The sequence below is a fragment of the Sinocyclocheilus rhinocerous genome, unplaced genomic scaffold, assembly GCF_001515625.1.
Source record: "Sinocyclocheilus rhinocerous isolate Xijiao unplaced genomic scaffold, SAMN03320098_v1.1 scaffold853, whole genome shotgun sequence".
NCBI classification, from domain to species: Eukaryota; Metazoa; Chordata; class Actinopteri; order Cypriniformes; family Cyprinidae; genus Sinocyclocheilus; species Sinocyclocheilus rhinocerous.
In genome coordinates this window covers 1,983,895-1,999,459 of record NW_015627738.1, presented here as the reverse complement: position 1 = coordinate 1,999,459, position 15,565 = coordinate 1,983,895, and the positions used below count along the sequence as shown (strand labels likewise).

The 15,565-nt window shown below is 35.8% G+C and overlaps 1 protein-coding gene across 2 annotated transcripts in view; it reads right to left on the bottom strand.

Moving 5' to 3' along the window:
• akap6 (A kinase (PRKA) anchor protein 6) overlaps positions 1–15,565 on the bottom strand; it is a 144,405-nt gene that overhangs the window by 22,544 nt on the left and 106,296 nt on the right. For both annotated transcript variants that reach the window (XM_016545617.1, XM_016545623.1), the window contains exon 11: positions 3,931–4,077. In XM_016545617.1, the coding sequence (XP_016401103.1) occupies positions 3,931–4,077 (147 nt within the window). The remainder of the gene's footprint in view (positions 1–3,930; positions 4,078–15,565) is intronic.

Genomic DNA, 15,565 nt, shown 5'->3' with positions numbered 1-15,565 from the left:
TACCATTACTTTTATTCAGCAAGGATGCTTTAGATCAAAAGTGACAATAAACACATTTATAATGTTACAAAAGACAACTATTTTAAATAAATGCTGTTCATAAAAGAATCAACTGTCATCAAGTGTCATTTGCTCAGTTATGTAATTTTTAATGCAAATATGACATTGTTTGAGATGTCTTTGTTATGGGCTATGGTTAGGGGTAAGGGTAGGGGTATGGTTAGGTTAGGGTTAGGTCAAATAATGTCATATTTGCATTAAAAATGACATAACTGAGCGAATGACACTTAATGACAGTTGTCATAAACATGCATAAAACCTCCTTCATATTCATGACATGTGTCATGTCATGATTATGAAGGTGTCATGTCAGTCTTATGCACACCCCTTCAAGTAAAGTGTTACCTAAATGTTTCTTGAGCGGCAAATCAACATATTAGAATGATTTCTGAAGGATCATGTGACACAAGACTGGAGTAATTTTCCATCACAGGAATAAATTACATGTTAATATATTAAAATAGAAAACAGTTAGTGCCAGTAATAGCCACAATATTACTGTTTTACTATATGTTTGATCAAATAAATGCAGACTTGATGAGAATGGGACTTTTTTCAAAAATATTTTAAAAAAATCTTACATTAGTCTACATTTTGTCTGTTAAATATCTTGCTTAACTTGAAAATACATCACTTTTTGGAATGGGTAAAATGGATTGCGAATGCTGTTTGATGTTGACTTTACAATTCTAATATAATGGAAAACCAGAATTTTTTCATGCTTATTGAATTACTTCAACAGACATAAATAAAACAAATGTCAAACTTAGGAAACCGATGGAATATGTAGACATACTTTAAGGTCATAAAACATTTATGGCAAGAAACCCTTGGAAAGAACCCTAATGAATAACATCATAATACAAATAGCGATTTACATATAAAAGCATATAGATACTAGGGCTGGGTTTTAACACAAATTTCATGATTCGATTCGATTCTCATTCACAAGCTTGCGATTCGATTCGATTCGATTCAATATCGATTATTTTGTATATATATCAGGTACAGTACATGCCAAATTTTCTCAAAGAAAAAAAAAATCTCTTAATAAGTTGGTACTACATTACTATAATGCTGAAGGTTAAAATTGACTGATTTGTTCAAATTAAACTTAATGAAGTTAAAAAAAAAATAAAGTTACAATTACATAATATTTCTACTTCAATTCGTTTTTTTTATATAAACATAATGGTGGCTGTCATAAAAACTTGATGGTCCCGCCCCCACTCGTCACAGATATTTTTTACCCAGCCCTAATAGATACTGTTACAAAAACAGTCTGTTTAATTCAGCGAGTCATAGAGATGATGGAAAATGTCATTAAAAGTGCTACAAAAGTGTGGAATACAACCTATTTAATTCAATCAGGCCCCAAAAGTCCAGTTTCATGGACAGAGAGCAGAATCTCTCTACTGCCGCTGTTTATCCCTCTCTCTTTCTCTCTCTCCTTTTATTTCGCTGTCCTTACCACTCACCTGAATACAGATGATTTGACGGGCATCAATGGAATCCAGATACAGCCATTGTTTTCTCTGAGTAACAAATGTCTCAGTGGGAGGTGAAGTCAATGCCCTTGGAGGGTCACGCGGCAAAAAAACAGGAATTTATTGCCACTTTATTTTGTTCGGTAACAGTTTGCAATCATAAATTCTTCATAAGCAGAATACTTCAGAGAATGGTCTGTCTTCATAAATATATACGACAGGGGACATCAATTTAATTTAATTCACAATTTGTGTCAGCACAGCAGATGCCAATGGCTGACTTGATAGGCTTGTTTAATATGCAATTGAGACGGCATAATGCGCAGTGCAGGGAGCAGCGGCGCTCAGATTGAACTCTCCGCACCGCTGACACTTTATTCCTGTCGCACGCGCCCTAACGAGACGCCACTCATCGCGAAGACGCGTCGCGCACGCTCACGCCAGTCAGAAAGTTTGCCGTGGCCAAGCGCCGGTGAATATTCCTTTTCTGGATAATTCTAATTAACGCTTGATTGCGACAGGGAGGCAAGATGTGAGTTGTTTGACACTTCGAAACTCTCCGAAAAAATTCATGTTTCAGATCAAAGGCTGTTATGCTAATCTTGAGGAGCATTGCAGATGCATATCCACGTGGGTGTATGTGTTTACTCTTTATTAGTGAAGATAAATTATTTAGCATCATAGCACTGTGAAGAGCTGTGAAACTTCACCTTTATAGAAATAGTAAAACTTGTGATTGTCTTGCTGGAAAATGCTGCTAAAAGTAGATTCTGATGAAGAAGCTGGTCATTTATGATCATTAGATGGTCTAAGCTAGTTTAGGAGGTTAATCAGCTTTACTATGAGTCATTTAGAGCTTGTGGTATAAAGATTTTAGTAATGTTTTTGGAAGAAGTCTCTGATATTCCCCAAGGCTGCAATTATTTGATAAAAAAATATATAGTAAAAACTGTAATATTGTGAAATATTATTACAATTCAAAATTACTCTTTTCTATTTAATATATTTTAAAATGTCATTTATTTCTGTGATGCAAAGCTGAATTTTCAGCATCATTACTCTAGTCTTCAGTCACATGATCCTTCAGAAACCATTCTAATATTCTAATTTGCTTCTCAAAACATTTCTCATTGATATCAAACAGATGTGCTGCTTAATATTTCTTTGAAGACCATGATTATTTGTTTTTTCAGGATTCTTTGATGACCATTTCAACTAGGGAAACAAGATACAATTCTAATTTCAACATTATTTATTCTTAAAACATTGTTCTTTAAATAAAATAAGTATCAGCTGTATTCAAAGTGACCAACATTTGGTTTTTGACCACTGTAAATGGGTAATATTGGAGGGCCTCGTGGAGGACCCCATATCTCTGGGACTGAATGATATGGGGCTTTAAAAACGAAGATTCCAAAAGAAAAGTTTATTAAGAACTAGAATCTAAAATCATATTGCGATATCTTCAATACTTCTTGAGTTACAGGCACGCAAACTTTGGAAAAATAATATTTATGGCACTCAGACAGGTATGTTCAATGCCGTTGTTTTGACAAAAAGAAACGAGATACATTTCTAGTTTCAACATTATTTCTTCTTCAGACCTTCCTCTTTAAAAAAAAAGTATCATCTGTATGCTCGGCACATAATGCAACAAAGATTGCTGAAGTCAACAGATTTTACTAACAGACCTACCAATCTTTGTGTAAAAATAACACAAAGATTTATAATAGTTTAAATTTACTAACAATTTTTTAGTGAAAACTGTTTTTAGACCATTTTTTCCCAGTGTATGAATGCAAGCCACTTTGGATAAATGTGCTGAATGAGCTGCATTTTATCCAGTGAGGAAGTGGTTTATACAAGTAAATGGCTTAAAATAGAAGAAACGCTACCGTAACTAAGCAGAAACATTGCAGAGAGAAATTTTGATGGTAGTTCAAAAGAGCACTAAAAAGCCTTCGTAAAACTTTGACATATCAATTTGAAGCAAAGGAAGCTTTCAAACAAAAGTGTTTTTAGATGTATTTACGCAGCATTTTAATTCTCACTATGTTCTCCCAACTTTTTCTTGCATTCTCAGCATCTCTTTCCCCTCCAAATCTTCCCAACCCGCCTGCTTCCTCTCATCTCGGCGGGGTGCTCTGGATCAAGGAGAGATCAGTCTCAAGTTGTGACGCTCACCTGTGTCAGAGCAGCGCTGACTTTGAGAGCCGACTATTTAGGAAGCACTTTCTTTCCACAAAGGGACCTCTGACTGATGTGACGCTCTGTGTTTTTAATAGCGATTTCCCAAACAAGACTCCAAAGTATCGTAACTCCTTTGTTGCATTGGAAAAAACATTTCATGTTCATATAGTAGGCTGAACGGAGAGAGACCAACCTCGAGTTGATCCCATTTGCTCCTGAGGGCCGCCAGCCGCTGGTCAAAGTCAGCAGGAAGTTCAGTGCCGCTCCTCTTCAGAGATTCAGACCAGCCCAGAAGCTGCATCTTCTTAGGAAGCCACATGGACATCTCAACACTGTTCCCCTGCAGAAACACATCCAGCAGTCAGAGGGTGAGAAAAGCACAAGTATCATTGTAAGAATAGGCTTCTGCTGTGTTATTACAGCTTATTGAAGTACAACTAAATCACAATCCTTTTAGAAAAGTCCTACATATTTTGTAATATTTTGTATATAAGGTTGCATTCATTTGATCAAAAAATACAGTAAAATAAGTAATATTATGAAATATTATTACAATTTAAAATCAATCAATTTAAACTCCTTTCTGTTTTCATATATCTTAAAAATGAAATGTATTTCTGTGCAAAGCAGAACTTTCAGCATCATTACTCCAGTCTTCAGTGACACATGATCCTTCAGAAATCCTTTTAATTTCATTTCAAATCATTCTAATAACATTTCTTTAGAAACATTTCTTATTATTATCAATGTCGAAAACCATGATACATTTTTTTTTTCAGGATTCTTTGACAAATAGAAAGTTCAAAAGAACAGTATTTATTTGAAATGAAAATCTTTCGTAACCTTATAAATGTTTTTACTGTCACTTTTGATCAATTTAATGCATCATTACTGAATAAAAGTATTAATTAGCACATTTGAGTATTAAGTTCTTTAAAAAAATGTATATAAAAATGTTTTGTTAATTCAATTTACTGAAATTTATGAAATTTATAATATCTCCCATCAAAAAAACCCACCTTCATTTCAATGTAAACATTTTAATTAAGCATTTAAAAGCAAAGAAAACAAATGGGAAATATTTTCTATTTAAAACAGCAAATATTAAATAAATATTTAAAATATCTGCTGAGCAATTATATTTTTAGTTGTTTTTTTAACATTTAGGTGAAAAGTAAGCAAATGTTATATATCAAATTAAACAAGAGAATCTGCTGAGAATCAAAAGTATCCAGATCTGTGATGTAACATCCATTACCAGTCAGACATGATGCATAGATTTTTTTTTCTTCTTCTTCTAAATCTTTTATATCTTTACCCACAGACTTACGATTTCTCATATGTCACCTCAGGAGGATAGTGGTCAGGTATGATAGCAATTATCACCCCTTCAGCTCATGTCTAATGGAATAACTGACTGTATTAGGTCTCGCCACGCTTTGCACACTAGTTGAGCAGAATTGTGACATTTCTGTTTGAATGCTGGACTAACATACAGTAAAAGATGAAAGTGATGCTATTCGACACCTTTTTTCAGTTAATTTCTCTCTTCCTCCCTTCCTCTCTCTCTGTCTCTGTCTCTCCCCCCATTTCATTTTCTGCATCAATAGCTGCTTGATTCTAGTTTTCGGTTGTCATTTATCATTATGGCAGATGCGCATTTAAATATTTAAATGTGCTTTTTTCCCCCCCATTCCTCTCTGTCATCCGGCCAGCGTCCACTTTTCACTGTCATTTGTTTTGATGGAGATGGTATCACACATCCTTTTAAATCATTCATCCCTTTCAGTTTTTAATAGTGGCCGCCAAACTAAAGACGCTCCTCTTTAAAGTAAAGGGGATTACACAATTTGTTTGTTGACAGCAAATATTGATTTTAAGTCCTCTCATTGGTTTAAGAAATGGCAGGTTATTGATGGAGAACGCAGACGGAGAGTAATTAGAATGCCGGCGCGATGAGAAGTTGAAGCATCATGTTAACAAATATCTTTACAATTGCATTAGTATTTAGTATTCATTCATTTTAATCAATTTTACTCCAAATAAAAAAGGCATCTAATTTTTGTTTACAAAAAAATGACAAAAAGTGCCAAAAAAGTACAAATATACACCAAATATTCAACATTTTTCCAAATGAATTAAAACATGTCTCAACATTAAACAAAAACTTGGAAAACTTTATAGTCAACTGTGTAATTGACGGTGAAGAAAAACATATTCCAGGGCCAAAGGATGCCACCGAGGTGGAGGTGTGACAGAAATACATGATTCTGGCATTGCTCCGTTAACCCTGATGAGCCCAAAAACTGATGAAAGTTTGTTTTTAAAAGCAGGTTATCAGTGCACAACAGGACACATTCGCACACAACTTACAAACTTCATTATAGTAGTGATAAACTACATTTTTTATTTTTTATGAAAATGAGCAAATCATACCAAAAACAAGCCATCCACTTCAATGTCTAACAACATATTTTATCCTTTTTGGTTTATTTTATTTATTTATATATATTTTAAAAATTATTACCGTTTTATATATTTACAATTATTATAATATTATTCACAGTAAAACTGACTAAAATTATGTTATGACATATGTGAATATGACTTATTGACTAAATTTAAGTCAATAAGTCTTTGTTGTTGTTGTTTTGTTTTGTTTTGTTCATAGTGTTTGTATTTTGACAAAAACATTTCTAATATTCAACATTTTTCCAAATGAATTAAAACATGTCTCAACATTAAACAAAAACTTAAAGAAAAGACAAGAAAATTGTCCTGAAAGCTCTTCATCATCCACCACATGAAAATCCGTCTGATTATTTAAAAGAAGAAAGAAAAAAAAGCACATCTCTCCTCAACAAGTTGTAGAATTTGAGACAAACGGTTTAGGATGAGTTATGAGCTGCAGTCGAATACTTACGGTTAGGGGTTTGTTCACATCACTAGTCTTAAGCAACATGTCAGGACACCCCTCGAGATCACATGATGAAAACAGGCAGCTTTGCTAACAGTAAGGCACTGTTAATAACTGCAATAGTGAGCAAAGATGGCGGCAAAATAGATGAAATATCAGCACGCCCATGTAAGTTTAATTTATTTCACATATTAATGAACGTGAGTCTGGAAATGTCAGCAAAAACGCAGTCACACATGAACACACTTAATGCGGTTTCGCAGATTCATCTTATCCATTAAATTAAAAGTTGGTTCAGGCTCCGTAACTTGTTGAGACAACAGAAGTAAGACTCCATGAACTGAGGCAGAGATGGGGCGTATTCAAATCATTTTATGCTAACGTTCACACGTCAGAAGCCAGGCGGCGGCAAAAATGAGAATTCACAGGACACCCTCGGCCTCCCGACGGGCCTTCATCTCGATGACGGATTCTGCACTGTCCCTAAATCAAAAAAAGAAGTAATAACATCTTTCCTTTGCCCTGAAATGAATCTGCGAAGAGCGGAAAAAAAAAAAGTCAATTTTGGGCTTTTGCGATTATCCGCCGAAGCTGCCGTATTAGATGTTTAGCACGAAGGAAAGGGAATCCATTTAAGAAAAAACTGAATATGCATCAGCCACATGAAAACCTACACTGGGAGCTGATGAGTTACAAATTGACTCAGAGGTACAAAATATGGAATTTGATATGCTTTCGTGATACAGAGCTGAATGAAGCTGGGAAAACTGATAATTACTTAATCAGTTTGAGGTTTTTTCATATCTTGCCAGCATCCTTGATGTCTGTAATTCGCTCTAGACGGCTGCTCGGGGAGGGAGGCGCAGAGGAAGCAGTGGAGAGGGGAGGAAGACTGCGCAGAAGAGGCCCATTGATGGAAACCCAGTGCAGCTGAGGAGCGCCAGCCAAGCTCTCAAAGACGTGTGAGCGCCGGGCTTGAAAGACCAGGAAGTAAAAAGCTACATATTTACTTTAAAAGGAGGAGAAAACGCGCAGCCTCCATTTGGATGTGATTCCTTACTGTTTATGCAAAATAGACACTGCTTTTCCTCCTTCGTGAAAAATCACTTTGCGGCGAAAAAAAAAAGGGGGGAAAAAATCTGTTCAAACCGGCCGGGAACAAAAGTCCTTGAAACACTGTTAATTGTCACCATGGCGACTAGAAGAATAAGCCATTTTACAGCTGGTATAGAAGGCTTGTATTGAGTCAAGCGCTTTTATTTTTTTTCCGCCCGGCTCTCTTCTCTCTGGTTAAGAACAAGGTGGGCAGTCACGATGGGGTCAGCGAGGGACCCAGGAGAGTTTCCACCGGCCTTTCCAGGTTGGCAGGAGGTTCCTTCACCAAATGCACTTCACATTGTCAAAATGCATCGAGTGGCAACAAATTGCACAGACAATGCCATCGTTCACGATAACAAGAAAAGGTTGAGCAACAGAAAAAAAAATGTTAGTTACAAAACCGCATAGATGTCGGCCCATGGGACTCTCTTTCTCACCGACATAATAGCATGCAATCTGCAAAACAATATAGAGCATAAAACAGCTCCGAATATTCACTCTCTCCTCTCCTTCTAGCTAAAGACGAGGCATTACGCAAGATTCTAAAGTGGTAATGAGGGACTCAAAAGATCCATTGAACAAAGAAAAGCCTGGTCAGTCCAACTGATGGTGTACAAATGCTAAGACAGAGCAGCCAGGCCTTTAGCCCTGAAGATTTATACAAAAAGAGCTCTCAACAGGCCTTTATGGACTCTCCTTATGGCTCTCTGATTGTGTGATTATGTTTTGTTAGGATGAATCTCAATGAAAATTCCAGGTCATATTTCAGGTCCATATTTCATCCGAAAAATAATAATAAAATAATTTATATATTATAAAATATAAAAAACATTAATACATGCTTATATATATATGTATAGTGGAGATCAAACTTAGAGAACAATCTATAAATACTTGATTTTTTTCTGAAATATTGTTAATCTTCATCGCTCAAAATTGGAAGGAATGTTAGCTGTAGGTATACCACTGTTATACTAACAACATGTTTTACAAAATAACCAAGACATTTCAATAAAAAAACCTTTATTTGGTGGAAAACACAGTGATCAAAATTAGAGAACAGTAACCACTGTAGCACGAAAAAAGATTACAACTAAAATTTTGGAGGGTTACAGCTGTCAGAAATGAGTAGGAAGTGTGGAGGCCCTCGCTTTGAATGACTTCAGCACATCTGCAGCCGCAGGACAGCACTAGTTTCTCACACTGCTCTGGTGTGATCTTGGTCCACTCTCTTCCATAGTTCGGTGACTGTAGTGGCTTTCTTAGCCAGAACTTTTTAGCCAAGGATTTTCCAGAGATTTTCAATCAAGCTTAGATCAGGACTCGGACATTTCATTATTTCAATGTTCTTAGCTTCAAGGAACTGCTTTACCCGTTTTGCCATGTGACGTGGGCATTGTCTTGCATGAAAATTGTAGGCTGATTGGGTGATGCTTGCAGGGAAGGTACCGCATGTTGCTGAAGGAGGTTCTGATAAACAATTAGAGCGGCCCGCCATCTTGCAATCTCAGTGAAAATTGGAGGAATGCTGCCAGTTAAATAGGGTTCGTGATAAAATTAAGGAAATTAGCACCAGATGCCAGATTAACACCAATAATTTGGAGGTATCTCTAAGTGTTCTCTAATTTTGATCAGAGTTCTTTTTTGCAAATATCTCATTTAAGTTTTTTATACTGTGCTTCAGAATACAATTAATTTATGAAATATGCTTTTAAAAACTGCCCTTCTACTCCTGTTAGGATAACTTCATAAAGGACTAAGCAGTGACCTTGAAATTTAGGACATTTTTAAGTTGTTCTCTAATATTGATCTCCACTATCTATCTATCTATCTATCTATCTATATATATAGCTTTTCATTGTGAAAACACTCACTTAAAAATTCTTTCAAATATAACAAGTAATTATGTCCTTTCTGCACATTTTTTTTGTCTATTATTAGTACTAGTGTACTATTGTTCATTTTTGCAATACGATAATGAGAATTTGAGTGAGGATTTGTGCTTAATTACTAATTTAAAAAGTCATTCAATTAAAAAAATTCAATTTAAATCTTAAATTGAACAAAAAATGCTTCATTTATTTGATGTATGTAAAATATAATTTCTTACAAATGTATTTTCTATTTGGTTTCGGGGAGAAACATGACCTGGACATTTCTTTTCTGTTCGCTTACATTTTACTTCTTTTCCGTTCACTTACTGATTCATAACATCAAACTGTTTCTCTGCTGGTAGTTCATGGTCTAGATGTGTTGTTCTTTTTCAGCCTCCCCTTCTGTCCCCTCACAAGGATTGGTAGTGACCCCCATAGGAAGCCCATGCCTAATGCCATTGAATGGCGAACAAAGGCACTATTTATCCGGGGCCCGGGGTCTGGAGCTCAGCTGTGAGTTCGGGGAGGAGGGGTTCTCATGGAAAGATACTCACACCCCATCCCTCTCTACTCTGAGCGTGGCATTTTTCTTCTCTAGACAAACATAGGAAACAATGCAATCAGCCAAGAACTCTGGGCTTTAAGAGCCAAGAGAGGCCTAAGATCTGTTCAGCTCTGCTCAGCCTGGCTGTAATCTAAAGTGATGGTGCCAGAATTCATAGAGCTACTGCTGCTCACAGCACAGGAAACTTACTGAGCTCCAGGGACTTAAAGGGTAAGATTGCACAAAAATCAAAGGCCTGTCATCATTTATTCACACTCAAACCCTTTCGAAAAGGAGACATTTTGCAGAATGTCCAGGCCACTGTTTTCCATGCAATGAAAGCGGAAGATTTTGACTGCCAAGATGTCAAAAAGACAGAACGTATACTTTAAATTCCTCATCTTATGAAGCCAAATGAAAGTTTTATGTTAGAAACAGACTGTAATTTGAGTCATCGTTGACTGATAATCTTCCCTTTTTAGGATTTTTATGATGCTTTTTGTCCTTTAGAGTCTGGAATTAAAATTACTGTTCACTATTAGCAAACATCTACGTATAATGCTTAATATAAGAACTAGTTAAACAGTTCAAGTATCTGAGCGTATGGAAAGCTGTGAAAAACACTCATAAATTATGTAAAACATCTCCTTTAATGTTTCAAGTAGGGGGGAAAAATCATATGGGTTTGGAAACAACACAACAGTGAGTAATTTATGACTTTTGAACAATTGAACAATATTGATGGAGTGATGCTTCTCTTAAAGGGATACCAAAAATGAACATTCAGTCATCATTTTCATACCCTCATGTACTTCTAAACCCATATGAATTTCCTTGTTTTGAGGAAAAGATTATATTTTTTACTGTTTTTGTCCATTCCATGAATGTTAATAAAGGCATCACCAGACTTCATTGCTTTTCACTGCAGGATTTATTTGTGTAAAATATATTTTTCTAAATGTTGTCTTTTGTGATCAGCAGAAGAAAGTCAGTCACACAGTTACTTACAAGGTAAGTAAATAAATAAATTATCCATTAATAATGAATAATGAATTCATTTTGAGTGAGCTAACCCTTTCAATTAACTTTATCTAAGATGGTTTTAAAAACTCCCTTAAAGGGATGAGCCTTTTCATTCTGGATTTTTTTTTTTTTTTTTTTCGGGACTGGCCTTCTGCGTTTGACTGATGTGATAATAATGGAGATATATTTGGATCCAAAGCCAGGGACTGAGAAAGAGTGAGAGAGAGAGAGTGAGAGAGAGAGAGAGAGAGAGAGTGAGCTTTGGATCAACAGCCCATGAAAGAGTAAATCATCTCCACAACAAATGCTGCAGTTCTGCATGTGAGACAGAACGAGAAAATAAGAGCGACAAAAAGATTAAAAAGAGGTTGCTCTTTCAAATCTCTGAAAACTTAATTAAAAAACTCTATTAAGTATCAACTTAATCTCAGACATCTCTGCTAAAATTCATGGGGACAAATTAAGAAAAATTAAACAAATGTTTACTATTAAGATGTCCTCTAAATCTCTAGAGAAACATGAGATTACTGGGGTGTTTTTCTAAGGACCAAAATCAGAAAGGCAGAAAACTTCCAAAAAGTCCATGCTCTCTTTGCTCTCCATTTAATCTCCAGTCTAGGAAAAACAACTGAGAAGGTGGTCTCATTAGTGAAAAAAACCCATAGACCAATACTGAAGGAGGGACCCAATTACAATTAGCTAGCAACAATACAGCAACACCCTGGCAATGATCCACATCAACCAAACATCTTCACAGCAAGAGTTGAATGGAAAAGCACCACTCACTTTTCTCCAGAATATTCAAGTATCATCTCAGAAGTTTCTCTTAAAATATATTGGGAGACATACAGACAATAATTGAGTCAATAGTTGACAAAGTAAGAGTCTAGAGTTAATTTAAGCTTATTGCTTTCTAGGGCAAACAACTGAGATATAAAGGAGATCTCAAACATATTCCAATCATATATAAAGACCATAATATCATAGAGATTTGAGCTAGTAGGCAACAACCAATTCCCTAGCAATGACCAACAACACCCAAATATCTTGCCAGTGAGTTTTGCATAGAAAAGCACCACTCACTATTCTTCAGACAGTGTAAGTATCATCTCAGACGTTTCTCCAATCTAGGGAGCAAAATAGACACAAAATGAGATAATAGCTAAAAAAAAAAAAAAAAGAGACTCAACCATATATAGACACCGGAATATCATAGAGACTTGGGCTAGTAGACAACCACCAATTATCCACCAAGAAACCCCAAACATAGCAACGCCCTGACAATGACCTACAACAACCAAACATCTTCACAGCAAGTTTTGAACGGAAACGGCTTTCTAGTAGGAACACCCTGTGTCCTGTAATACAGCTAGCACAGATACAGGGCTGCAGTTGTGGGAGAAAGGAGTTAAAATCCGTGTGTTGGGCAGCAGCACTGGCAGGGTCCCATCCTGAGCAGGAAGAAGGGTTTCAATTGAGCCGAATGAAAGAAGCAGTTGGAGAATAGCGGCAATCATTTAATGCAGATGACCTCTGACAGACCCGCCGTGCCTGAGCCCGAGCAGGAATTTGCATGGGGTCTGGGCGAGGAGGAACAATGTAGCCTAAATGCTAGACAATCTTTATTCTAATGAAGTGGGTGTCAAGGTCAATGTAAAAGCCTTATGATGAATGGTGCAGCGCAGGATGCACACTATAGTCCTCTTGCGTTAATCGTGCAGAGTTTGACGCTCAGTCCTCAAGGAAGTCCAGGGTGGGTTTAGCAGGGTGTGTTCTGGGAAGGGCTGGGGGAGGGGATCTGGGAAAATACAGGGTATTAAGACACCATCACATGTGTACAAGTGTGTGAATGAACAGGGTAAGACTGGCGGGAAATACAAAAATTCAAATTGTTCTAAAGAGCTGCGGGCAGGTATCTATTCATATACAGGAAGTGATGTAGTAGAACATGTAGAACAGACCACAATAACTTACACTCATGCTCTGATACAGCCTAAGAATTACATTTATTTTCAAATTATGCTGTCATGAATATAATAAATATAATATAATATAATATAATATAATATAATAGGGCTGCCAAATTGATTAATTGCGATTATCTGATCCAAAATAAAAGTTTGTGTTTACATAACGGTGTACTGTGTGTGTGTATATACATACATATATATATATATATATATATATATATAAGAAATATGTCATATATATATATACACACACACACACACACACACATGCATGCATGTGTATACATATACATATATTCACAGTACACACACATATTATGTAAACACAAACTTTTATTTTGGATGCGATTACTCGATTTGACAGCCCTAAATAAAATATAATATAATATAGTAAAATAATTAAATTTAGTTTCAAATTATTCTGACCATGAACACTTTATAGAGATTGTCTGTTTTTTAAGTTTTTAATATACATGTCAATATTATAATATAATATATAAGTAAAAAAAAATTATATTAATTTCGATTTGATCTTATTTTAAATTCTTAAAATTAAATTAAAATTGTTACAGCAATAATATTTAAAAAATCAGGGTAATTCCCAGGCTAGTGCTAAGAAAATATATCACTACTTGTGTACCATGAAATGCCATCTGCAAACAGTGGGGAGGGAGGCGTGCGCAGAACATGAGGGCCAGATCAGGAGCTGTAATGATGGATGGAGTACACTCGTTTAATGCCCCATCTCTCCATTCCTCAGGGGACCGTACAACTGTTACTCGAGACTCTCTCCAAACAGCAGGTGAGACATGAATCCCCTAAGGCTTTCCACAATGCTGAAGCCAGAGAACATCACACACACAAGCCAAGACAGATTTTCTCAGAGCTTCACCACTGCAGATCACTAAGGCTCCAAGACTCCTTCCTGACCCCTTTTGAGGGTGGTCTTGTACTCTCAATCTTGGGTCATCTGCCAGAGGTCATGCGTTGGAGGATTTATTCCTGATATCACATGTATGTCTATTCGTTGTGTGTGTGTGTTTATGTGGACAATGTAACAATTAAGACCCACCAAGGACCAAGGATGATAACTATAATGATAAAGATATCATTTTAAAAATCATTCTAAATATAAAAGTGTAGTCCACACCACAACTCTAACAATAACACAGAGGAACAATGTTGTTGGAATCACTTTATCAAAACTGATGAGTGATAAAACATTGACAGCCAATCAGAGTCTATCCTGCATTAAAGAGGATGGATTCTGATTGGCTGTCAATTAGAATCTGGCATTTAAAGCAGCAGATGTCAAAAATGCACTGCAAGCTTATAACAAACAGAACATTATTGTGCGGTTGGTGTGGATGCTAATATAGTCATTGTTATTGTTATCTTTATAGTTTTCATTCTTGGTTAGAATGTTTGCTTATCTGCAATATGTTGTTAAAGTGTTACCTGCCAAATGTTAGACTGATATTCAACAGATGTTTTTTCAACTACCAAGACATAAATTGTATATTAATCTGCTCTTTTTACAATCTTTCCAGATGTTTGTACACAAATAGTATTCTTTATAGATGGATCCTGGGATGTATAGACAGTACCATTAAAACGTTTGGGGTCGGTAAGCTTTTTTTGTGTCTTATGCACACACAGGTTGCATTTATTTGGTCAAAAATTAAACAGTAATATTATGAAATATTATTACACTTTAAATAACCATTTTCTATCTGAATATATATTATAATGTAATTTATTCTTATGATGTAAAGCTGAATGCATCATTACTCCAGTCTTTAGTGTCACATGATCCTTCAGAAAGCATTCTAATATGCTAATTTGATGCTCAAGAAACATTTCTTATGTTGAAAACAGTTGTGCTGCTTCATATTTTTGTGGAAAACACCATTTTCTTTCAGGATTCTTTGATTAATACAAAGTTCCAAGTTCACAGCATTTAGCTGAAACAGAAATTTTTTTTATCATTATAAATGCCTTTACTGTCACTTTTGATCAATATATGAATCCTTGCTGAATAAATGTATTATTTTTTTAGCATTAAAGTATTAATTTGAAGGAATCATACTGACCCCAAATTTTTCATATATATTCCACATTGACACTGATTGATTGTCAGAAATTGTGTAAATCCAGCCGATCAGATTGGAGGTTACAAGCAGAAAGCTCGTGCCATTTTGTCTTTAGGAGTGCAGAAGATGAACACAACCAATGTATAAAACCCTCTGAGCATGTGCAATCTACGTGCTTGTGTCTTATATTTGTGTAAGACTGTGTGACAGTCTGCGTGAGCATATTTATGCGTGTTTGTGTGCGCGTGCGTCCCTCTCGCCGAGGGCTCACTGAGGGAGAAAAACACACAAACCCAGCCAAGCCGCAGT